At 33.0% G+C, this 26087-nt stretch overlaps 1 protein-coding gene across 5 annotated transcripts in view; it reads left to right on the top strand.

The window, feature by feature from the left end:
* The window catches only part of LOC142348725 (excitatory amino acid transporter-like), a 94698-nt gene that overhangs the window by 22435 nt on the left and 46176 nt on the right, over nucleotides 1-26087 (top strand). For 3 of the 5 annotated variants that reach the window (XM_075400193.1, XM_075400190.1, XM_075400192.1), the window contains exon 2: nucleotides 20650-20986. In XM_075400193.1, the coding sequence (XP_075256308.1) occupies nucleotides 20722-20986 (265 nt within the window). In that variant the 5' untranslated portion in view covers nucleotides 20650-20721. Of the gene's footprint in view, nucleotides 1-12175; nucleotides 12773-20134; nucleotides 20293-20649; nucleotides 20987-26087 lie in introns of those variants that run through there. The other 2 variants (XM_075400191.1, XM_075400189.1) reach the window with 2 other exon arrangements.

Below are 26087 nucleotides of genomic sequence, written 5' to 3'. Positions count from 1 at the left end.
TTAAATTCGAAATGAAGAATAAGACACAGAAAGTAATCTCAAATTTTAACAGACGAAAATTAGGGCTGAAGTATGTAATTTTCAGAATTGACTGCTTGATCCAGCTAATGAAAAGTCAGCATAAAATTGGCATGGCCTTTTTTACGCTTGTATAGATTTGTTCTTCAGTATTATATGTTCCCATCTCAGGTCCAGGAGATGCTAGCTCCGAAAGATTATTTTGATCTTCAGAAATATTTTTTTTTGTATTTGACCTCAATTTTTGGGTTTGGGTCAACATGTTTTTGTTTAGTGTTCTTCCTTTTCCCAGGTTTTACATTTTAAGCGAAGGACACAGTCTAGAAAAGGGTTTGTCACCACATCAAGTGCAGACATTGTTTATTTTGTTCGCTGCAAACTTATCATTTGGTTTTCAAAAGGCCTTTTTCAAGTTAATTAACTTCCTTTTTCACTGTAAAGGGCTTAATATCTGATGAAGCAAGCGTAAAGGCCATTGTCTCACTTTCGAACTAAAGAGTGTTGGTCATTTCAGTAACAAGCAATGTTTTTTTGGTGCCATCTAGTTTTACTTCAGGGTCTTTCAATCCTCTGTTACATTTTGTTTCACCAACTCCTCGTTGGTTTCTGTTTTGACCTTTTGAGGTCACAATAGCTCGCTTTTGCTCTTATGCGCGTAAGGAAATTGTCGTATGAGTCCCCTAAACCCTGAGTTGCAGACAGAAATTTGGCCTTCTCTGCCGTTACTACTCTATCTTTAGGAGAAATATGGTTTTACATCCTTATTTTGATCTCTTTAATTGCACTATCCAATATTTTCAGGGAGCTCATAAGGCCGTAGATACCAAGATAAAGATTTGTTGCCTGAAGATCCACTATGGTAGCTTCGTTGATCTAGTCCTCTTTCTTGTGTGTGTAACATTTTGCCAAGAAACATCAACTCAGTAGCCGGTTCAGCTTTGTTCAAATTACCGTGGTATATGACACAGGTCTAAATTGGCACTGCCAGTACAGGAAAATTAGTTGGTAGTTGTTTTAGTAGTTGTAGTAGTAAATGACTTCATTTTTCCAAGGTATGGGGTTTCAACATATCGTAGCAGGAGAAATTATGCATTTGGTCTTGCTACAAAGTGATTTATTTTTTTTAAACCAGCGTGTTATTATGAAATTATTCTTTAATTCGTACCAGTAACCATCGTTTATACATATATATGATGATAAAAGAACACTTTAAAATTATTTACGGTTGCTGGTTACGCTGTCGATAATGCTTAATGACCTCAAGATACTTGACTAAGTAACAAAGCTTGGTCCAGTTGATAGTTATCACATAAGCAAGTGGCGTGTCGAAACTAAAGAACATCTAATCGAAAGTATCAGCAGTTTTTTTCTGTGAAACGACGAAGTTCTGATATGTGATGAATATAGGTTAATTGGTAGCGTAACGCTACCGCTCAATTTCAAAACAAAATTCTTAAACACCACATTGTTACTGGAAAAATGGCACATCATGCCAAAGATTCCAAAACGGGGGGTTGATTAAATTCTAAATGAAGAATAAGACACAGAAACTAATCTCAAATTTTAACAGACGAAAATTAGGGCTGAAGTTTGTAATTTTCAGAATTGACTGCTGGATCCAGCTAATGAAAAGTCAGCATAAAATTGGCATGGCCCTATTTACGCATGTATAGATTTGTTCTTGAGTATTATATGTTCCCATCTCAGGTCCAGGAGATGCTAGCTCCGAAAGATTATTTTGATCTTCAGAAGTATTGTTTTTGTGTATTTGACCTCAATTTTTGGGTTTGGGTCAACATGTTTTTGTTTAGTGTTCTTCCTTCTCCCAGGTTTTACATTTTAAGCGAAGGACACAGTCTAGAAAAGGGTTTGTCTCCACATCGAGTGCAGACATTGTTTATTTTGTTTGCTGAAAACTTATCATTTGGTTTTCAAAAGGCCTTTTTCAAGTTAATTAACTTCCTTTTTCACTGTAAAGGGCTTAATACCTGATGAAGCAAGCGTAAAAGCCATTGTCTCACTTTCGAACTAAAGAGTGTCGGTCATTTCAGTAACAAGCAATGTTTTTTTTGGTGCCATCTAGTTTTACTTCAGGGTCTTTCAATCCTCTGTTACATTTTGTTTCACCAACTTCTCGTTGGTTTCTGTTTTGACCTTTTGAGGTCACAATAGCGCGCTTTTGCTCTTATGCGCGTAAGGAAATTGTCGTATTAGTCCCTAAACCCTGAATTGCAGACAGAAATTTGGCCTTCTCTGCCGTTTTTACTCTATCTTTAGGAGAAATATGGTTTTGCATCCTTATTTTGATCTCTTTAATTGCACTATCCAATATTTTCAGCGAGCTCATAAGGCCGTAGATACCAAGATAAAGATTTGTTGCCTGAAGATCCACTATGGTAGCTTCGTTGATCTAGTCCTCTTTCTTGTGTGTGTAACATTTCGCCAAGAAACATCAACTCAGTAGCCGGTTCAGCTTTGTTCAAATTACCGTGGTATATGACACAGGTCTAAATTGGCACTGCCAGTACAGGAAAATGACTTGGTAGTTGTTTTAGTAGTTGTAGTAGTAAATGACTTCATTTTTGCAAGGTATGGGGTTTCAACATATCATAGCAGGAGAAATTATGCATTTGGTCTTGCTACAAAGTGATTTATTTATTTTTAAGCCAGCTTGTTGACAAGGTTAAAATTGGCGGAATGTGCAAAGGCATATAATGGGCTAAGTGCACGAGTAGTTCGAACCAAACGGGTTCACGTCGTTTTACTAAGAACTTCAATAGGAGGCGTTAATAGCTGACTTGTGGCTAGCTATTAGGCTAATTTAAGATCCGGCTCAATTTGCTTATTGAAGATCGACTTGTCATCTGAATATTGCAGGTTGGAGTTGTAATAGCTTTTTGAATAACACCAGCATAATCATCTTTAGCAAGAATTCTGTATTAATCTCAAGTGAACAATATCGGTAAATCACGCTTTAGTGGCGTAAAGGAGAATAGATAAAACGCAAGATGAGTACAAGTTTTGCTTTGCTTTGTTTGGTGGGTTATATGGAACATATTGTCTGAAATTTTTTTTTGGCTTACTTTTAATGTCTATTCAATTTCAATTTTGCTAGCGATTTCATGTCATTGATATAAAACAGAAAAGGCAAATGTCCTAGAACAAAATCTTGCGCACAGTTCTAGTAATGGTAACTTCATATGAGTTGGCTCCGTTGATATTAACACTCTGTAGTAATTAGCTTTGCAAAAATATAGATAGAAAATTTCGATTAGCTCAAAATACTTTGCTCGGTTGAATTTGAAAATTTTTTGGTTCCGAATCCCTGGCATGATTCTATTTTTTTTACTTTTCATGAAATATACATTGCCGTGTAACGCTGAGTTCAGCAGCTTGAGGCCAGTGAATGTTAGAGTTAGGTTTCTTTGGGTTGAAAATTTTAACTTTTGACATCTGATTGATAACTCGATAAGATGGTATCGCCGAAGCAAAATTGAATTAGAATCAAGCTATTTTTTGTGGGCAAGACTTCTCTGTACAATATTAGAGTTTGCCAAGTAATCTTTTCAGCTTTGTGAAAAATCAACAGAAGACCTTAAAGTTTTTTGATATCTATTCAAAAACATCACTTAATTCTTTTCGAACGTGAGCATTTTTTCATTAGTTATATGATTGCTAATTAATTGAACTTTAACTGACAGAAAATATCCAATTTCGTAAGAGAAATTAGTGTTCATTTTAAACTAAGTTTTATTCAGGGAACTGCTGTGTGTGTGTGCGTGTGAGCGTGCGTACGTGTGTTATGGTTGTGGACTGGGTGTGATTTGGTGTGTTTTTGTGTGTTTTTGTTAACGTGTGTGTGTCTGTGATTGTGCGCAGAACTTCTTTTTCGTTTTTAACTATTCTTGATGAAATTTTTGTTATTAGTTGATTTTTGTTGCCCCATTCGACAGAAAGTCGATCTGACCGTTTTTCGTATGATAGATGAGCTTTGGACTGGCTTCAAGTTCTCATTAAGACTCTCGTCAACTTTTAAAAAATTGGGTGCCCACGAATTATCTCGATTAACTGCCAACTCAAACTATGTTCCTAGCAATTATTGTAGTCGTCTTTCTTCTTTTTTTGTTTGACCCATGTGAGCTTTCTATTGCCTTCTTTGCTCCTAATGTCTGAACTCTTTATGACGTAAGTTGCTCTGATTTACAACTTCAAACAGCTGATTTTAGTTGGTAGCATTTTGCTACTTAGCTCAAACCAAAAAAATTAAAATGGGTTTTACTTCTTCGAGATCAATAGTAAAAGCAAATTAACACATCTGCTTCGAATTTTTTTTACGGTGGCATGAGAACTTTGAAAAGTGGAACTTAATTGATAAAAATTGAAACTAACATATTTTGTGCAAAATAGCTCTCTGTCGGCGAATCGAACCCCGTTCTCCATAGTGACAGTCTGGGAGACTCAGCACTATACTAACAGCGAACGTTACATTTTAAAGTCTAACTTAATTCGTAGTGTTCTATGAGGATTAAAGCTCTGAGTTTTTTTTTCAACAATCTTTGAAAATAGTAAAGATGATCAAAACCTTCGATTCATTACAGCTAAACTTGCAATTGGTGCCAAAGAATATTATTGTTCCGACCTCTCTTGAGGGGGGGGAGGAACTATATACTCAACTGGGCTTTTTTTGTTCAGTCAATTTTGGCCGATCGATATATTCATCGTAGAGAGTTGAGACTGGTATCATTAGAAAGCTTGTCCAATGTAGAAAATGGAATTAAAAAGATTTTTTTGATTTTCGTTTTTGACAGGAAGATAACGGAGTTTAAACTTTCGAGAAAATAGAGTGAATTCCGTTGATTTCATTCACCTTTTTTCGAAATTTTCGACTAAAATTTCGCCAATTTTGATAAAATTTTATAAAATTTTTCATGAAAGTGTTGTTGAGTTTACCTTTAAAGACAAAATCCATTGTCGGCTATTTTCATTGAATTTTTTTGTCACAAATTCTGGCTAAAAAATTCAGCCTTTTTCATCACAAACAGCACGAATTAAGTTTATTTAGTCCCTTCTGATTAAATTTGCAGGAAGTGCACATCCAAACACCACTAACACAATCTTTCTAGACTGGGCTGTTTCCACTTCAACTTGCGTTGAGAGTTCTCTGTAAAGAAAATTTATTCGTTTTTTGCTAACTTTATTCGTTGATTATCAAAAACGCAGCATTTACTTTTGATTTTTTAACAAACAAAACATCTATATCAATGACATTCCGAAAATTAAATATTCCTAATGGAGAATCAACATTAGCAGGACTAGTTCTGTACCGATCTTAGACCGTTACAATCCAAAAAAAATTCGGATTGTCATCAGTCGGTTTTTTATAAAAAAAATTTGATCTCTTTTATATTAATTAAATAACAGAACATTTCAAATCAAAGCTCACTAGTGATAAGTCCTATTGGCTTCCTAAATAACTCGAAATTAATTTATCTAGTTGATTGCTTGAAAGCTTATGGTCTTTTTGACTTTTATAATATTTGATTTTTAAATAAAAAATGGCTTATTGAACTTCGCCTCCATTTTTCTCTTACTTTGGTCAACTTGTAGCTTTGGGTCAGCAATTAAAGAGTGCTCTTTCTTTTTGTTGAAGTCAAATTTAGTCTTCATTGCGGTTTTACGCCTTAAGTTATGGGGTTCTGGCTTTGACACTACTAGATTTCACATTTTTTTTATTTTTTAAGTATTTGCCCATTTTTCATGTTTTCTAATTTTGTCAAATTATCACGTTATTGTCAATTCATATATCACATTGCTGGCGTTCAAAATAACGCACAAATGATAATATTTAAATCCTGAAAGATATAGATTGTGGTTCTTTACCGCTTCAAAAATACTTACTCGAAGAAATTAATTGAATTTTTTAATTTTGTCTTAAACTGTGGTTTTACTTTGTCTTTTTGGTCGTATTTAATTTCCTGTACAATGACCCGGTTTGATTGACCTTTCCTGAAAGAGTAGATGAGCCGATGTTCTGATATTAGAAGATAGATAATGGCTTTCATGACTTTGAAAACAATTGTTTTCCAAAATGAAAAAAAAACATAACTTCGCAATTTTGTTCCTTTTATTGTCTGTTTGTTACCTGGTCTTATTAATTACAGGTTAAAGATGACATTATTTTTGTCAAGGGAAGGTGTCAAAAGGGATTGGCGTCACAAAATCTAATGTTTTCAAAGAATTCGTTATGAATTTACTGGCTTCGACACGGGTTTTTCATAAAAAAAAGTAAGTTAATTTTTGATTTTTGTCAGATTTGACGTTCTTTTTGTAGACGTAAAACATGTTCTGGATAATTACAGGTCTCTAGGGCTTCTTTTGGGAGAATAAACAAACTTATTCAATTTTTTCATTTTTTGATTAATGGCTTTCATGTCTTTGGAAATAATTTTTTTTTCGATAAAAACAAGTTTTACATAATCTTGCTTTTTTTCTTTTTGGTCTAATTGTTACCTGGTTTCATTAATGAGAGGTCACTTAATACATTTCAAGGGAAGTTGTCAAAAGGTATTGGTATCACAAAATCTATTGTTTTAAGAGAAATTGTTATGCCTTTACTGGCTTCCACACGGGTTTTTCCACAAAAAAAAGTAAATGAATTTTTGATTTTTGTCAAATTTGACGTTCTTTTTGTAGACGTAAGACATATTCTGGATAATTGCAGGTCTCAAGGGCTTCCTTTGGAAGAATGGACGAACCTATTCAACGTTTTTATTTTGTAATTAATGGCTTTCGTGTCTTTGGAAATATATTTTTGCCGAAAAAAACAAGTATTAAATAAATTTGCATTTTTTTGTCTAATTGTTGCTTATTTTCAATAATGAGCGGCCGCATAATACCTTATCGGTGTTCGACGAAGGTGCAATCGAACATGTTTTGGGGGCTAAAGTATGGCTTTACGGCTTCCAAAGCATTTTCTGGTAAGTTTTAATTGATTTTTAGTTTGTTGTCTATTTGTTGTTCTTTTTGTAACTGCATAAAAAATTGAATACCAAGAGCTCTTAATTCCCTTGCATAGAAGTATTGGTAATTGTAAACCTATGGGAAATTTTAGTTGATTCCAAATGGTTTTCATTACTTTGAAATTAATTGTTTTTTTAAAAAAAATTCAGCGAATTTTCTAACTTTAAAGTTTCTGTTCTTTTTTGTCTAATTGTTTCCAAGCTTTATTATGAACTAGTGAATAACCATTTTTTTCTGCTGAATTACAAGTTCTTTTGTTTATTTTCAGTTTTATCTGACGCTATTTTGACTTTGTTATTAAGTTTTGTTTTTTGAAACGGACATAAATTTTTTGATGTAATTAATGTTTGTTGTTTTTGTTCGATTTTGCCATTCGTCTTCGCTCGCTTTCTTAATATCGGCATATCTCATCAATCTAATGCATCATTTTTTACTCCACTGAGTTATTTGCTTTGGAGGCTATCTTTTCGTTCATACCAGTTTTTTTTTTTTTTTGAAAAATACTTGAATTTTTTGTGTTTTTCTAGCTGTTCATCATTTGGTAGACAATTATGCCAAAATTGTGGATGAGCGGGGTCGGAACCTTATGTGCGATCGCACATTACCGAGCCGCCTTGTTTTTCCTAGAGTCTGAAAAGATTATTTTTTGAATTCCTTAAATTCTCTTTCTTTCAGTTGAGAAATAGAATTTTTAAGTCCCATGTTATTCGTAATAGCGTCGCACAAAAATATGCCCAGAATCTCTTCAAAAGGTTTGCAAAAAATCTTAACAAAAACTTAGTGGTCGCTTATAATTCTCAGCACATTAAAATAATTTTTATAATTGTTTGATACTGTTTTTGACTCAATCTGTTATGTAAAAATGAAATACTTGCGATTGTGCTATCTTGAGCAACGAATATTATTTAGATAATCTTCAAAGGCAAGGACGTTGCGCAAGAACGAGAACAATTTCTGGTTTAGCGTATAACGTTGCTATGCTGAAATGGCTAGCTATGTTGAAAGCTAAAAATCATTTCGATTTTGTCCAACTTCAAAAAATGTGAAAAGAGCTTGCAGTGTTTATTCCCCTTTCCCCCTCTCCATCTTAATGTGTGAGTGCGCCTGACAACAAACAATCTCTTCCTGTCTGCCCAAATGAAGTCACGTGTCAATCCAGTTATAACTCCACTAACCATTACTAACTAACCCACCATTTAGTTATAAATCCCTCGCTATTTATAAACTTAGTCCGTCTCGACCAGCCTATTTGACGGCGTAATTCTAACCATTTTAGTTTGATTGCAAACATTTGAACTTTTTTCTGAATTTTTTCTTAAAATGAAAAAGAAGAACTAATCTAAACCAATTGATTTCAATGCCGATCATCTATAGGATTAACATTTGATGAATTTCCGATATCGTTTTTATGTAAATATTTTTTCCTGCAGATTTTGTTGTTTTTCTTGCATCGCTTACAAATTTGATTTAAAACGGTTGTAAGTATAGTTCTATTTCCTGCTTTTTTTGTAATAATATTATAAACTGGAACTGGTAAAATATAATAATATAATGGTGGGGATTAGTCGTAAATCCTGAAGTCAATTGTGTATCATTTAAAAACATTTTTGAATTCATTTTTCTTCTTTTTTCTCTTTTTATTTTTGTTCACAATCTCAATGCGCAAATTCAATCACGTTTCTCGTTTTGCTTCAGCGAGGCTTAGTTGGAAACTGATTAGAAAATCTCATGACATCTGATTTTTATTGCTTTTACAAATCTTTTGTTCTCAATTTTTCTTTACCTTTTTTCTATTTCTCATTCAAAGCAGAAAAAAGAGAAATAAGCTCTATAATTTTGCTGCTTGTATTCTATATTCTTTGTACTAGTGCACAAAGATTTTGCGCATTTTCTACTTTTTTGCTATTTCTTGTTTTCCGACCAATAACGAGTATCAGTATTAATAATAATACACCCTCTGTGTGGTATATGTCTGTATATAGTATAATCGTATCCATCCAAACAGGCAGTTACTTCAGCTGATCGAATATTTTTTCACTCTTTTTATTCCCGTCTCCGCGCTTCATTTTTTCCTGTTTACTTTACGCCCGCCTACGCCTCTTAAACTTTATTTTGACGCTATTTACCACTCGGAAATTTACAATTTCAGACTAATAAATCGTTTTACCATTCTAAGTTTTCTAAACATCTTTTCAGTTGCACATTTTGAGGTTTTGTTTTGATAGTTATAAGGTTTTTAACTTGCTAAATGCTATTTATATAGTTTGGATCCAATTATAAACGGTTTTATTATTACCTTAAATAGGCATTTAAACGTCACCAATTAGCTTTAGTGGCGTGTTGAAGTGTCATTCAGGAGATTTTACGTCATTCAAGAGATTTTTTCATTTGTGGATTGAAAGGTTGGTTGGTTCTATAATTTCTTTTAAACTATATCTTGGATAGATAATCGGATGAAGTGGAACAATAACAGCAATAGCTTGAAGTTATTTGAACCAGAGTTATTTGAGTTTTTCTCATATTGATAAGTATCAAGAGAAGACAATATTGTGTTAGATTAATTTTTTTTTCGGCTAGGACTTATTCGTCTGAATTTTGTGATCTTTCGTGAAATGAATACTACAAGAATTCTCCGATTTCGCATTGATATCGAATATCGCATTTTTTCCTCAACGATTTCCACAGCAACTGCTGAAAATTGAAGTAGTTTTAAACGTAATTTTATCTTTTGTTTGAAATCTCAACTTCTTTGATGTGAGCGATAAATTACCCAAAAATAACCAATCATTAAGTTTTCAATCGGTTACTCATTAATTGTTACCTGGTTTCATTAATGAGAGGTCACTTAATACATTTCAAGGGAAGTTGTCAAAAGGTATTGGTATCACAAAATCTATTGTTTTAAGAGAAATTGTTATGCCTTTACTGGCTTCCACACGGGTTTTTCCACAAAAAAAAGTAAATGAATTTTTGATTTTTGTCAAATTTGACGTTCTTTTTGTAGACGTAAGACATATTCTGGATAATTGCAGGTCTCAAGGGCTTCCTTTGGAAGAATGGACGAACCTATTCAACGTTTTTATTTTGTAATTAATGGCTTTCGTGTCTTTGGAAATATATTTTTGCCGAAAAAAACAAGTATTAAATAAATTTGCATTTTTTTGTCTAATTGTTGCTTATTTTCAATAATGAGCGGCCGCATAATACCTTATCGGTGTTCGACGAAGGTGCAATCGAACATGTTTTGGGGGCTAAAGTATGGCTTTACGGCTTCCAAAGCATTTTCTGGTAAGTTTTAATTGATTTTTAGTTTGTTGTCTATTTGTTGTTCTTTTTGTAACTGCATAAAAAATTGAATACCAAGAGCTCTTAATTCCCTTGCATAGAAGTATTGGTAATTGTAAACCTATGGGAAATTTTAGTTGATTCCAAATGGTTTTCATTACTTTGAAATTAATTGTTTTTTTAAAAAAAATTCAGCGAATTTTCTAACTTTAAAGTTTCTGTTCTTTTTTGTCTAATTGTTTCCAAGCTTTATTATGAACTAGTGAATAACCATTTTTTTCTGCTGAATTACAAGTTCTTTTGTTTATTTTCAGTTTTATCTGACGCTATTTTGACTTTGTTATTAAGTTTTGTTTTTTGAAACGGACATAAATTTTTTGATGTAATTAATGTTTGTTGTTTTTGTTCGATTTTGCCATTCGTCTTCGCTCGCTTTCTTAATATCGGCATATCTCATCAATCTAATGCATCATTTTTTACTCCACTGAGTTATTTGCTTTGGAGGCTATCTTTTCGTTCATACCAGTTTTTTTTTTTTTTTTGAAAAATACTTGAATTTTTTGTGTTTTTCTAGCTGTTCATCATTTGGTAGACAATTATGCCAAAATTGTGGATGAGCGGGGTCGGAACCTTATGTGCGATCGCACATTACCGAGCCGCCTTGTTTTTCCTAGAGTCTGAAAAGATTATTTTTTGAATTCCTTAAATTCTCTTTCTTTCAGTTGAGAAATAGAATTTTTAAGTCCCATGTTATTCGTAATAGCGTCGCACAAAAATATGCCCAGAATCTCTTCAAAAGGTTTGCAAAAAATCTTAACAAAAACTTAGTGGTCGCTTATAATTCTCAGCACATTAAAATAATTTTTATAATTGTTTGATACTGTTTTTGACTCAATCTGTTATGTAAAAATGAAATACTTGCGATTGTGCTATCTTGAGCAACGAATATTATTTAGATAATCTTCAAAGGCAAGGACGTTGCGCAAGAACGAGAACAATTTCTGGTTTAGCGTATAACGTTGCTATGCTGAAATGGCTAGCTATGTTGAAAGCTAAAAATCATTTCGATTTTGTCCAACTTCAAAAAATGTGAAAAGAGCTTGCAGTGTTTATTCCCCTTTCCCCCTCTCCATCTTAATGTGTGAGTGCGCCTGACAACAAACAATCTCTTCCTGTCTGCCCAAATGAAGTCACGTGTCAATCCAGTTATAACTCCACTAACCATTACTAACTAACCCACCATTTAGTTATAAATCCCTCGCTATTTATAAACTTAGTCCGTCTCGACCAGCCTATTTGACGGCGTAATTCTAACCATTTTAGTTTGATTGCAAACATTTGAACTTTTTTCTGAATTTTTTCTTAAAATGAAAAAGAAGAACTAATCTAAACCAATTGATTTCAATGCCGATCATCTATAGGATTAACATTTGATGAATTTCCGATATCGTTTTTATGTAAATATTTTTTCCTGCAGATTTTGTTGTTTTTCTTGCATCGCTTACAAATTTGATTTAAAACGGTTGTAAGTATAGTTCTATTTCCTGCTTTTTTTGTAATAATATTATAAACTGGAACTGGTAAAATATAATAATATAATGGTGGGGATTAGTCGTAAATCCTGAAGTCAATTGTGTATCATTTAAAAACATTTTTGAATTCATTTTTCTTCTTTTTTCTCTTTTTATTTTTGTTCACAATCTCAATGCGCAAATTCAATCACGTTTCTCGTTTTGCTTCAGCGAGGCTTAGTTGGAAACTGATTAGAAAATCTCATGACATCTGATTTTTATTGCTTTTACAAATCTTTTGTTCTCAATTTTTCTTTACCTTTTTTCTATTTCTCATTCAAAGCAGAAAAAAGAGAAATAAGCTCTATAATTTTGCTGCTTGTATTCTATATTCTTTGTACTAGTGCACAAAGATTTTGCGCATTTTCTACTTTTTTGCTATTTCTTGTTTTCCGACCAATAACGAGTATCAGTATTAATAATAATACACCCTCTGTGTGGTATATGTCTGTATATAGTATAATCGTATCCATCCAAACAGGCAGTTACTTCAGCTGATCGAATATTTTTTCACTCTTTTTATTCCCGTCTCCGCGCTTCATTTTTTCCTGTTTACTTTACGCCCGCCTACGCCTCTTAAACTTTATTTTGACGCTATTTACCACTCGGAAATTTACAATTTCAGACTAATAAATCGTTTTACCATTCTAAGTTTTCTAAACATCTTTTCAGTTGCACATTTTGAGGTTTTGTTTTGATAGTTATAAGGTTTTTAACTTGCTAAATGCTATTTATATAGTTTGGATCCAATTATAAACGGTTTTATTATTACCTTAAATAGGCATTTAAACGTCACCAATTAGCTTTAGTGGCGTGTTGAAGTGTCATTCAGGAGATTTTACGTCATTCAAGAGATTTTTTCATTTGTGGATTGAAAGGTTGGTTGGTTCTATAATTTCTTTTAAACTATATCTTGGATAGATAATCGGATGAAGTGGAACAATAACAGCAATAGCTTGAAGTTATTTGAACCAGAGTTATTTGAGTTTTTCTCATATTGATAAGTATCAAGAGAAGACAATATTGTGTTAGATTAATTTTTTTTTCGGCTAGGACTTATTCGTCTGAATTTTGTGATCTTTCGTGAAATGAATACTACAAGAATTCTCCGATTTCGCATTGATATCGAATATCGCATTTTTTCCTCAACGATTTCCACAGCAACTGCTGAAAATTGAAGTAGTTTTAAACGTAATTTTATCTTTTGTTTGAAATCTCAACTTCTTTGATGTGAGCGATAAATTACCCAAAAATAACCAATCATTAAGTTTTCAATCGGTTACTCATTAACTTTGAAAAATTTTCTATTGTAGTTGGTTGCAAATTTTTGAAAATCCGTCACATGAATTGATATGGTACCCACCAACTGTTTGGAAAATTTTTCTCTCTTAGCTTTTGCTTTTATTGGACATTAGTTAAAGTATTCCGCTCATATTTGCGTAAGAATATAAACTAGCTTTGTTTCATTTTTTCGTGCAACAAAATTTTTATAGTCTGCCTCGTTAAAAGCTTTTGATAAAACGGTAAAATGGCAAGTATTGTTAGTTTTTAACATTGTAACATTTAACTGTAACATTATTTGCTGATGGTTTCTATTTTGATTAAATTTTTGTCGCCGAGACTCCAGTGGGATGAGTATGGAGTTAAAACCAATAGTTGATCTAAAAGTGTTTTCTGACATGTTTGTTTTTCTTAAACTTCTCTATACCGAGACCCGAAAAAGAAATAGCGACTGAACAAAGTAAATCGCTGAGTTTTTTTGTTAAATTATGTCTTTTTCTAAATATTTGACTTCGAGAATTTCGCTACGCTTTCTTTGCACAATTTGAAAAGTTTTGAGCTCTATTTATTTTAAGAATTCCGTTAGTCTAATTTGTTCAACATCGCGTTTAATTTGACTTGGATCCTTTCTGTTTTTTTTTGGTGGGGGGGGGGGTTGAATTGGTCTTTTTTTTTAAAGTTTTCAGTCTCCGCCAGACATTAGTTATTATGCAGTTTTTGACAAGGTTTTCAGGTATCTTTTATCCTTTTTTATTCGATGACAGATTGTATTGCTTGTTTCATGTTTTCATGTCACCTTGATTAATAGTATTTTTTCAATTTTATTTAATTTCTGAGTTTTTGAAGATAAATGTTTTTGGTTTTAGTCAATGGAGTAGCATTGAAACTGTTATAGTAAAAAAATCTTTTAGCTAGAAGCTTTAGTGCAATCTTCATTTGCGTGCTTTATCTTCAGCCAGTTGCTTTTTAAATGCGTTTTCTGTAGTTTTCGTTAATCTAATTCCTCCAGGAGGAAATGCTGAATGATCATTTATTTCTCTCTTCAACAAAAACTCTGGTGTTTGCATTTTTTCGGACTGTTTTTGTGATCGACGCAGCCCGTCAAAAGAGAAAGAGAGATAGAGCGCGCAAAGCCATAAATCAGTCAAGGCAATAATCATTGAAAGCGGTACTTTTTGCATCGAGAGCTCTGCGCAGACAAAAAATTGCTGTACATTTTTGTAAGTTGTCGAGACCTGACCTAATTTTCTCACATTGCTTTTTTGACACTCTCTTTGCATGAAAATATTTTACAATGATAGAAATTTCAAAATAAAAGACGGCTTGCCAAGCGTTTGAGCAGTTCTCAAAATTCATGATTGTTTTGTTGTAAAGTTGATTTGTTTTTTAGTATTCGAGTCTAGTTGCAGTTTGTTTATTTTAGGTTTATGTATGTTGTCTAACTCCAACTTGTTGTAAAAGTGTTTGTGGTTTAAGAAATTGTTTTTTTTTAAACTTTTAATATCATGCGAGAACTGCTTGATAAAGGTGAAAAAGGTAATTTTTTGTCCTAATTTTAACAGTTCATAGCAATTTTGGCTGTTCTTTGGTTTCAGAATATTATGAGTCTTTACTATTTTATGCGTTTGTATTGAGATATGCTACTTTTGCGCTTCATTTAGACTCATGTTATTTAAAAAATATAGCTTCAGTGTGTCTTCTATCTCCTTCGATGTGATTTTTCGGTTAATCCCTTTCTTTATTTCGACACACCCCACCTAGTTTTCCTTTTTCTTGAGCATATATGAAATTTGGCATCTAATTTGGCTCATCAAATAGATTCATTTTTCCTTTTCACGTGAGATGAGTGGAAATATTTTGTGTTAAATGCTTTTATTATTCTAAAAAGTTCTTAAAAGTAAACCAATTCAGCTATGCACATTTTTTTCTATAGGAAAGGTAGATGATTATTATCTTCACCAGATTTTTGTGCGTTAATGTTCAGACTTTCGTGCGTTCATGTCCAGATTTTCGTGCGTTCATGTTCAGACTTTCGTGCGTTTTTTGATGTTTCCAGACTATGTAATTTTGAACGCACGGGGGCGTCGTGCGTTCATCTTCGGTCTGGACATACTTGCTTCCGTCTGGGACCTCAACCTGGATATATCTTTGTTAAGTTTTGCTCTGCAATTTTTTTTTGAGTTTGATTTATTCAACGCAATTCAGTTAAGTGGCTTCTTCGACTTGTGATCTTTTCTTAATTAAAAATCAGAAAGTGGTTTCAAGCTAAAAACAACTGTTTTGTTCAACAGATATGCATGAAATAATTCGATTTTCTTTCATTTCAAAAATGAACAATATTTGTGGAACCAATTTTATCTTATGCAACAAAAGTTCATCAATGAATGTTGTTCCAACATTTTGAGCCATTACAAGATTGAGATTGAAAAGAAGTGATCTAGTTGTAAAATGGAGCCATAAAAAGAATGGAGTGAATAAATTTTTAGTCAAGTAGGGCAGATTTTTAAGATAATGTCAGATAAAGCGGGCTTAAATTGCTCGTGAAGTAGTTATTTTGGGGAAGGGAAGCACCGTAAAAGAGAAACTGACATTTTTATGGACTACGACTTACTGTGTGGGTAGTGTTTTTAATTTGCATACTCTGCAGGCCCAACCTAAATGGCAATTTGTATCTGCAGCGCATTTTAGCGCTCTTGACTTGCAAATGTCATTGCGGTAAAAGAGACAACTTTTTATTAAATGAGAACTGTTTTCACTCCGAATTTAAAGGAAATTTTCAGAGCATGAGAATTATTCTTATATGATATACAAAAGCTGCATATTATTTGTTGCCTATATGCGTTGGTATGCTATATAAGATGTCAATTTTGAAAGCGAAAATTATCCTAACTTCGGAACTGTTTCGGTTCGGCCTGGGTAATTACGACCCCTTTGAAATGGTTCTTGTATATCAGTATGATGGTGTAAATAAGTTTTAGTTGATAGTCGACTCTTAATTTTGTGCTCTTAATTCTATAATGTGAGCCGTTATATTGTTCACACATGGGGGAAGGGAGAAAACAATTTCTTTAATTAAGTGGAGTAATTTTACTATTGGCTTAAATCTTTCCATGGGCCGAGAAAATCTTCATTTTTGGTACAATTTTGTTTTCCTTTTGGGCTCCTTTAAAAATGCTTCTCTTCTTGTATTGATGCTAATGTTGCTAATGTTGTCTTATCTGTATGTGATATGCATGAAAAATCGATTCGTTTATTCAATAATCATTCAACAATTGTTAAGTTACAAATATTCTCAGTAGTTCTTAAGCTAAGGTATAGTTTTTAGTGTCAAAAAAGATGAAAAAATCGTAGTCGGATTTCCAAGTCTACTTTCTTCTATTTTTTAACAAACTCAGTTACAGTAAACGGAACAATGCAGCGCGTTCTCTTGGTGCTTTAGGGCACGTGGCATTGTCTTTGCCAACACTTTGAAAGTATCTTTATAGTCTAGTTGCTTAGGGCACTTTTCAGAACTAAACGGGATCGTTTTCGTAAGATTTCAATAACTTCTGAAAGATTCAGCTGAATTATGCTACGAATAAAAGATGACATTGAGAGCATTAGATTTTAATTTTATTCTTTAATCTTCATGATGTACATATAAAATTGCGAGAACATTTTATGCTCACATTTTAGGCCATTTTTTACTAATGTAAGATCAAATTTTTAGTTAGGTAATTTAATGATTTTATAATTTTACATAATGTTATATTCTTAACTTTACATTGCCTCTTTTACCATTTGCTTTTTATTCTTATGTGTACCAGAGGAAATTAACAATGTTCTTTTTTTAAATTGTGATCAAAGTATACACTTTTCACTGTTCTCATAACTTAACGGTTTCATTTTTTTTAACTTTTCAAAAATGTCTGTATTTATTTATTCTCAAGAAAATCTGATTATCTGGTTGCTGCCGTATGGATGTATAAAAAGGAAATGAGTCTTTGCCCTTATAGTCCCCCAGCTATAATGGGAAAGACCCAAGCAAATAAGTACCTGTAAGTTATTATCTGTAACTGCTCGTTTGAGAACATTTGATTATTATTAATTCAAAATGAGGAAATGCTTTCAACTCAGCAACTGCAAATTAATGACATTTACAGTTTCTTGTCTATCAGATTTTCTTACAAATTTTTTCTCCTATGTCTATCAAAAAGATCGAACAAATTGTCATACTTTTTGCGAAATTCAAATTTTATATTTGATTTTTCTTTTTTTACCCCTAACTCGTAGTTTTGAACTGTGAATCTATTGCCTCTATCAAAATGTCCATTTGTTTTTATCAACTTTTTGGGGCCATTTGTTTCAGCTTTAACAAAACTTGATGTGTGAAAACAGCAGTCAGCGCAAGAGTTTTCTACAAGAACGATGAATTAAAAATTTGTTCAAAAATGTTTAAGAAAGGCTTCAATTGATTTCGGCTATTTTGACGTTTTTTTTGCATCGTCATCTGATCTTTTTTCAAATATAATTTTAAAGTGGAAGCATGTGATCAATTGCTAAAACTTCGCTTAATTCTAAAACAACTCTAAATTGAGAAATTGAGTTTGGTTACCATAAATTGTAGAGTTTTTATCAGAGAACTTTTGAGTGCGATCTGATTAGTGAGAACTGGAATTTTTAAAAATTTTCGGAAGCAGCTGAATCGTTTTTTTTATATCAATGGGAAACTCTACCTATATGAGAACTTTAATTTAAAAGTACTAGTCAGAATTAAATATGGCAATAATTTTGCTTCTGTTTATGGTGAGCAACGCAGTGTTGCCATTTTCAATTTTTTTATGAACCTTCCGCTCAGGGAATGTCTATTTCGAAATCTGTCACTGCAAGCATTTGACTATTTTGGAAGTTATTCTAGTATTTTTTGTCGGAGAATTTTGCGCCTTCTGACAAGTAGCAAACATAAGAGGTCATTGTTAGGAAACTGGCAGATTTGAAGGAAGGCGAGAGTTACCTGCAATTACGTTTTGATAGTTGTTGTTTTCGTATTTTTGGCAGTTGATTTTTTGTTTCGATCTATTGCTATATGTTATCTTAGACTTTGTACGCCAAAAAGGCGAAAGTTTCGAATGGTGCATCGCAAACTTTCTTTCGCTTACACATACTCATTATTTACATTAAAGGGTAAATATCATACATTACAGTTTACTCATTATTCAAAACATGAAAGGGAAGTCCAAAGAAAAAAAAGGATGACGCAATAATCACAAAAACTGTTTCTATTTGTTGAAAAATGAACTGGGAGCTCATTAATTGTTCTTTTTTATTTTATAATACACTACTACAGAAACAGACAGTGAATTAGAGGAAAACACAATTGAACGCCGCCTTAATTATGGCTAAATATACTTTTTTTCTTTCTCTTAGAAAGCATTCTTGATTATTTATCCTCTCTCTTTAATTGTTAGAAATTGTGAGGGGAATTATCCGGCATATTATACTAGAATAAATTGTTTTCTCCTATCTCTGTCGCCGCGCAGTCAAGAAGCCACAGTCGCCGGCCCATACATTCAATTGATTAGGTAACTTTACTTTACATGAATATGAGGCTCACAACAATAATGTGCTTTTTATGGAGTTAAATATGATAGCCCGTACATCTTGCCTACTGAATTGCAATTTTTGAATGTTCTCATTAGCAAGAGATTAATTCAAAAACTAGCATTTAACACAAAATCCATAGTTTAGGCGTACTAAAAGTTTGGTTACAACACGACTTCAAATGTGTACGAATTTTTTTAAATGTGTAAAAATTTTAACTGTTTTTCCATAAATTACTTTTGAGGAGTTTTAGCTAAGTACTTCTGATTGGTGCATTGTTGGTCCAATTTCAAGTAATAAAGGCAGGAACGCTTTAATTGCTTTTTTTTTGTTGCTTGCTAAGTTTAATTGCTACATATAGTCACTGGAGAAACACATGAATGGTGTTACTTGGAAACTGTTGCAAAGGATAATCGCTTTTGCAAAACGTTGCAAAAATTTTGCTTTTGCCGCGAAATCTTTGGAGAACTATGAATTCATTTAAAATTTAAAGAATTCCGTCAATGGCTGCTTTTTTATGCTTTTTATGCTAATAAAATAGTGACAAAAAAGCTGTCAGATCTGGTTAGTGGTTGCTGAAAAGAAGAATAGCTTAAGCAATTATATTGTTTGAATTTGTATATATGATGTGCTTTTTTCAAAAGTTGATTTAACCGTTTTCGAGGCTAAAAATGCAACAAATAATTTTTTGTTGAGGTTTTTTTTTAAATATTTTCTGTTCTGTTTTCTCCAACTGAGTAAACATTTTTCTTATCCTGTCTTCCTAGTGTAAATATTGTAAGGCTCTCTATTCGACAAGTCCATTTCGGAGGTAAAAATAGCAAAAAAAAGTGCAATTTGTGATGCTTTTGATTATACTTTTTTTATGAACATTTTGAACCATTTCCTCTGATAGGCATGAGAGATGCTCTGAGCTTGGCGATTATCAGATTACCTTACTCCCAGTTCGTTTTTAAGCTAAAATAAATGTTTAGGAATACATTAATCTTTCAAGTCTGATGTATTTGATATGTTGATGTATATCGAATTATCAGGGTCTCTGATATTTTCATTTGTTGTAGTTTCTACAATTCATTGTCCTATTCGTATATTTACTTCAAATATTTAGTTTGGGAATCATCTATGATTTCTGTACTGAGTATAGATAAGTATGCAGTCTTCAAATTCTTGAATTTTAATATCTAAATGTTTTAATTGACCTCTAAATCAAGAGAACAATTCCTTCTGAAAGACAACTTCTCCTCAGTTTATGTTTGCAAATATGCAGTATGATATTAATCATCTTAAAGATCAGCTTTGTGGCTCTAGAAAAATAGCTCTACGTTGATAAGAAGAAAGCAACATGACAGAACATGCACTGTTTTCGAGTACCTAATTCACAGCTGCAACAGTGCATAGCAAAAGCGTTATCTATCGTTTTGCGTGCTTGCTTGTTTGATTTTGCATTTAAACTCTTCTCGCGTTTATTTGCTGAAACTTCGGTTTGAGTTGATTAATTACACTCAGATTTAGACGTTTCACTGCAAACAATCTTTAGGTAATCGCTTTGTATTTTATGAGTTCTTCTAGCGGGCACAAAAAAACTAAATCGTATTTTGAATTTTGATCGGGGTTTTCTGCACATAACTATGCTTTAAATGCCATACCAGTTACCAGCTTTTTGAGTAATATAACTGTTTTTCAGTTGGGTCTTTTCCATTATAGCCCCCATCTTTGTGGGCATGTAACGAATACCACCCCCAATACCCCAATTATCGTATTTAGCTAAAATGGGGAGGCTATAATTTCGTGGAGGGGGGGGGGTGGGGGGACTATAATGGGAAAGCACCTTCCAGATTAGTTTTACGAATAAAAAGAAGTGCGGGAATATTGTTACATATACTGAATGTTTCAGGTTGCCAAAAACCTTGACCTGACCCAACCTCGAACCTTTAACCCTTAGCTCAGTAGACTTGCTAGTAACAGCATGGGCGAAATCGCGGACGGTGAAGCGGCGAGCAGCCAGCAACAGCCCAAAACGATGGGTCGTAAAGTTCTGGACTTTTTCATGAACGATCTTCTTTTATATCTGACCATATTAGCAGTGCTTTTGGGCGCAATTGTTGGATTTTTCCTTAGACAGTACGAGCCAGAGCCCTACACCATTTACGTGCTTAAATTCCCGGGAGAGATTATGCTCCGAATGCTCAAGATGCTCATTTTGCCTCTCATCACCTGCAGCTTAATCACAGGTTAGTTAACTAACTCAGCTTCTCGACCTCACCATTTTGAACCCCGCCCCCCCGTGAGAACAGTTTTGGCAACCTTTATCTAAGACAGTATGCGAACTCTTTCTCAACGTTTGAAGATGTGCGAAATCCGGGGGGGGGGGGGGGGGGGGGTGGGCTTTCGGGTAAAGGGAATGCAATGATTCTGGCCTGGCTTATACTGCATTACTGATTAGGGGCTCTTAATAATGACCTTAAATTATCTCAGTTTTGATTGTAGAGAGCCTTTCGGCGCTTAGTTTTGGAAACTAGTAATTGGGTTTTGTCTTGTGCCGCTTATTGCAATTTGTTGGGCATTTTAATTAAAATCGCCAAGTCATGTTTTCCGTTGTGACCACCCTTCCCCCCAACTTAGTAGGCCCATGTTATTTGCTACGTTCTTTTATTAAGTAACGAGGGATGAATAACATAACTGGGGGAGGGGATGTCAGTAATCGAAAAGGTTGAATTCTTCTCCTTTCAAATTGCTTCACTTCATCAAAGAATTACCTTTTATTTTCTATATTACCTCTAATTGCAAACTGTATTTATCTTGGCTTCCGTTTAATGAGAACGGACAGTTATGCATTGAAATAAGGGACCGAAGTTAATATTCGATTTCAAACGTCGCATCTTTAATTTCTTATTTCTAACATTGAATTTCAATTAGAATCTTCCTGAAAACCAAAGTCTGGCTGTTTCGATTTTAGAAAATCTCCCTCAGAATTGCAAAGAACTGGCTGGCATATAGAGTTTGTTATAGAAAGGAAAAAATGAAATAGGAACGCAGCCACAGCAATTAAGAGACAAAATTATCTTTAGAATATATTCAGGCGTTACTGGCGACGGTAAGGTTTGCAATAAAGATTTCGATATCAGTAATTAAACTGTTTTGGGGTTAAGATGTTCTTTCTTCTGCTTCGCGTGTGTTGAAGTTGTCTTTTTGAATCATTTCATTTGCAGCCAAGCTTAAAAAATCGGTCGAATTCGCTGAAATTAATGATTTTTGTCTGTCTCAACGTTCAGCTATTCGAGTGCGTACACCTGAGGAACAGAACACTGATTAATTAAAAAAACAATTGTAATAATAATTTTAATAGGTAGCTCTTTATCTTGATAGTTATGGAACAATCAACAAAGAATGCCTACTTTGCGATAAAATTGCTTCGATGGACTACTTCACACAACTGGTGGATAAATTTTAAAACTTAGCTTCTCTTGCAACGTTTCGGTTAATGATGTGGCAAAAGCGTGCCTTTTGAAACATATGCAATAATAGACAAAAGTTTTGTACATATCCTAATACTCCCTTGCTTTTTTCCATGGCAAGATCTTGCCTTGGTTAGCCAGATTTTGTTTTTTTTTTCTACCACGATTTTGGTGACTTTATATCTATGATTAATGCTTTTGGAAATTCTTGGATACCTTTTGAAATCCTATGGAACTATCTCAAAATTGAAACTTTTTCATTCACTGTTTAGTATCTTGCATTTTACAAATGGACTTTCATATAGACCTTTTTGCACTGTATATTATTTTGCTCCTTTATTACGTTAAAAGATAGATTGAAAATCATGCATTTTACGTCACTCCGCAAATATCTGTTTTTAAAAACACCGTTCGAGTTTTTCTTTGCAAGATACTAGTATAGTTTAGAGTTGCTTGGAAAATTCTCTCATGTTTGTTTTCCTTAATAATTTGCAGTTCTTTTTTTAATTATTTGAATTTTATGACTGTTATTCGGAACTGAAACATGGATTTTCAACAGACTTTTGGTTGTTTTTCTGGTACAATTTTTCAATAAACGAGAAATACTTTCCTAGTTTGTTGAGATGTTTACACTGATAATTTCTCCAGCGCATTACGTGGTTAGATTTGCTACTACAATTACCGTATTTTTTTAAAAATTGTGTGAAACGTTTCATCCTGGATGTCAGTTTCTGGCCGGGTGGGAGTCAGTTTCCCTCTAAATGCAAATTGTAAATATCTTTTAAAAAATTGGACAGATGGGTCCTGAAAAAAAATTGTTGCGGAAATTTGATTTCAAATATTTCTAAGATTGATTTTGAAAACAAAAAATCCTGAAAAATGAAGTCTGGCCACTTTCAAATTCAATATGGCCACTCTATTAATTTAATGCAGCCATTGGTTATGACGGTTTTGAATGAGTTGAGCGACAAGATAATTAAGAGCTCAGCCGTAAAAATTGACGTTCAAATATTTTATAATAAAGCATTCTGTATTTATCCTGGAAACTGAAGTATGGCCATTTCTTTTTTAAAAAAATTCTATTAATCAGTATGACAAAAAACGGGCATATAGAATTTGCTAAAGACAAGAAAAAAGAATAATATAAGAGCGCAGCTGGAGCAATTAGGTGACGAAGCTATTTTTAGATTATGTTCAGGCGTTACCGGCAATGGTGAGGTTTGCTATAAAGATTTTGCTATCAACAACTAAACGTGTTCTTTTGTCTGCTTTACGTGTGTTAAAATTGCCCTTTCGAGTCATTTCATCTGCAGTCAAAGTTAAGAATAATATTCAATAGCCGAATGCACTAATTCTATTAATTTCTGACCATCTCAATCTGCGACTTCAAGTGCAAACATCTGGGGAACTGCATTTTGATCAAATAAAAGCAAATTGTAATAATGATAATAATAGTTAGCTCTTTATCTAGATTATTATGGTACAATCAACAAAGAATGAAATGCGCATTGGAAATAGGAAATTTTCGGTGAACCTATTTACTCAACTGGTAGATGAATTGTAGAAATCAGCTTGTTCTGCTACTTTTCGGTTAATAATAATGTTTTTCTTTACACAAGCGTGCGTTATAAACATATATAAAAATAGATTGAAATGACTTTTGAAAGCATATTGAACCATCTCAAAATTAAAGTTTTCTTCGTTTGCTGTTTAGTTTCTTGTAGTTTACAAGGGACTTTCATTGACTCCTTTTTGCTTTCTTTAAAAATTGAAGGCTGCATAATTTCAATTGAAAATCAATTTTCACTCTTAATTTAATGGAGCCATTGGCTACGATGGTTCTTAATGAATGGAAGGAAGAGATAATTAATAGCTGAGCTGAAACAAATAAGAATCAATTTTTTAATGAAAGCATGTTCGGTAATGAAAACATTGCCGGTAATGGTAATCTATGTGCAATTTAAGCATTCAATGACGTGGGATAACTAATGCTGCGCAAGCTTAAATCACATAATATTTTTGAACCATTAAAATTTCAGTCTGAACTGTTCAGGTAACCTCTTTTACGGGTTACGTAGACAGGATATGAATAACGATTATTTGGATTCAGAATACATCTGAGAAAATTCTGAATTAATTTCAAAGCTTCAAAATATTCAGTTGGTTTTGATTGTTCTCACATTTTTTTTAAAAAATAGAAATTTTATGCTAGCCCATTTTTTTCTTTTTGTTCAGACTCTTTTGAGTGCATCCCAGCATAGCATATGTGGTATCAATTTGAAGTATTCTGCGTCTAGATTTTCGCTAAAAATTGAAATTTTAGGAATATAGCTTTTTTGGATAAGTTTGGAGAAATTTTAGGAATATAGTTGTTTTGGATAAGATTTTTTTGTCATTGCCTCCAAATAGTACAGATATACGCAAACAAAATTGAGTTTTTTGAAAAAAAAGTTGGCACAAATTTTTTTGCCAATTTTAGACGTTTTAATGAATTCGTGACTCGTCCCTCACCTGTGTTAACATAACTTTCCATTGAACCTTATTTGTCTTAATTCCCTGTTTAAATCTTGATAAACAGGGGAAATTCATTTGAGATCTGTCTATTAATGGTTAATTGTTGAAAAAAGTTGAAAAATGAGAAAAAATAAAGATTTTTCATATCGAACCTGAAAACTGAGAGCAGTTTTAAGTTTTAGTGATATCATGTACTTTTTCCGCATGCGCTACTGACTGAACACTAATCGACAATGACCCATTCTGCATTTTGTACTTTTTGGACTAGGCTGAGATTCTGAGTAAAAAATCAGTTAGTTTCCAACATTTTTCAAAAGTTTATCACCTTTTATGCCACCAATGAAATTTTTCTCATTTGTGTTATTTCAAAAACAAGGATTATTAGTTGTTGGGAGCTGATCCGCGTATTCAGTCAGCTATTATTGGGTTACAATTTGATGTAATTTAGGTTGTTTTTGGGTGCAGTCTCTTTTGAAGACTTAATTTTCGACGATTATTAGGGCATTTGGAAGTCAAATTTGAGATAGCCCATCAATTAGTAGAATGGGTAGTTACACTGAAGCAGAGCAGGTTAAAGAAAATGCATTATTTGTCATGGGGCAGACAGCTCTTTCTGAGATAAGAGAGAAGTAAGATTTTTGCGAGTTTTTTTCTTTTGCTGCGCTTCCACTGCTGCTTTGTGTTTTCCCTATTTCACTATTTGACTTCTTCACGATTGTTATGAAAATGCAACAAGTATCAAAATGAGTCCGTTGTGTGTGCATTCAATTTCATTTATGCTAATGGAGATTACCTACTGAGAAACGAGACGTTTTTAAAGGCCGAACATTCTATTTTTTAATTTTTTTCTGACATTTTTTTCCTTCGTGTTGCTGACACTTTTCTTGAGTTTTAAATTATAGCAATTGGAAACAGTTCAGATTGCAATTGTTCCGGCACTCTATGTTTTTAATATTTTTTACGTCGTTTTTAAAAAAAATTTTGTCTACACTTAAAAAAAAAATCCCTATTGAAAACTTTGTCTTTTGTCCGAAACACATTTTGTTATGAGGGTTCAGATGCTCTTTAGTAAAGTATGTAGTCTTCTCTTTGAACCTTCTTGTGCGTAGTCTATGGTTCTATCCAGTTTAATATTTTTTTTGGGTCTTTGAGTTTTTTAGATTTTGCTGCTCATAATTATAATATATGTCCCTTCTCGGTATGCTGAAATCATAACTACTGCAAAAATTTTACTATTTCTTAAGCTGCCTCAGAGTTTTTTTAGACTCACAGGTATGTAAGCTACCAAAACTCCCCATCTATTTCAGTGTTGTCATATGAATGAAAAGCTCTGTATGTGAAGTAGAAAGCTGAGCTTTCTTAA

The sequence above is a fragment of the Convolutriloba macropyga genome, chromosome 10 (assembly GCF_964194025.1).
Source record: "Convolutriloba macropyga chromosome 10, txConMacr16.3, whole genome shotgun sequence".
In the NCBI taxonomy this organism is placed as follows: domain Eukaryota; kingdom Metazoa; phylum Xenacoelomorpha; order Acoela; family Convolutidae; genus Convolutriloba; species Convolutriloba macropyga.
This window is presented reverse-complemented; position numbering and strand designations above follow the sequence as displayed.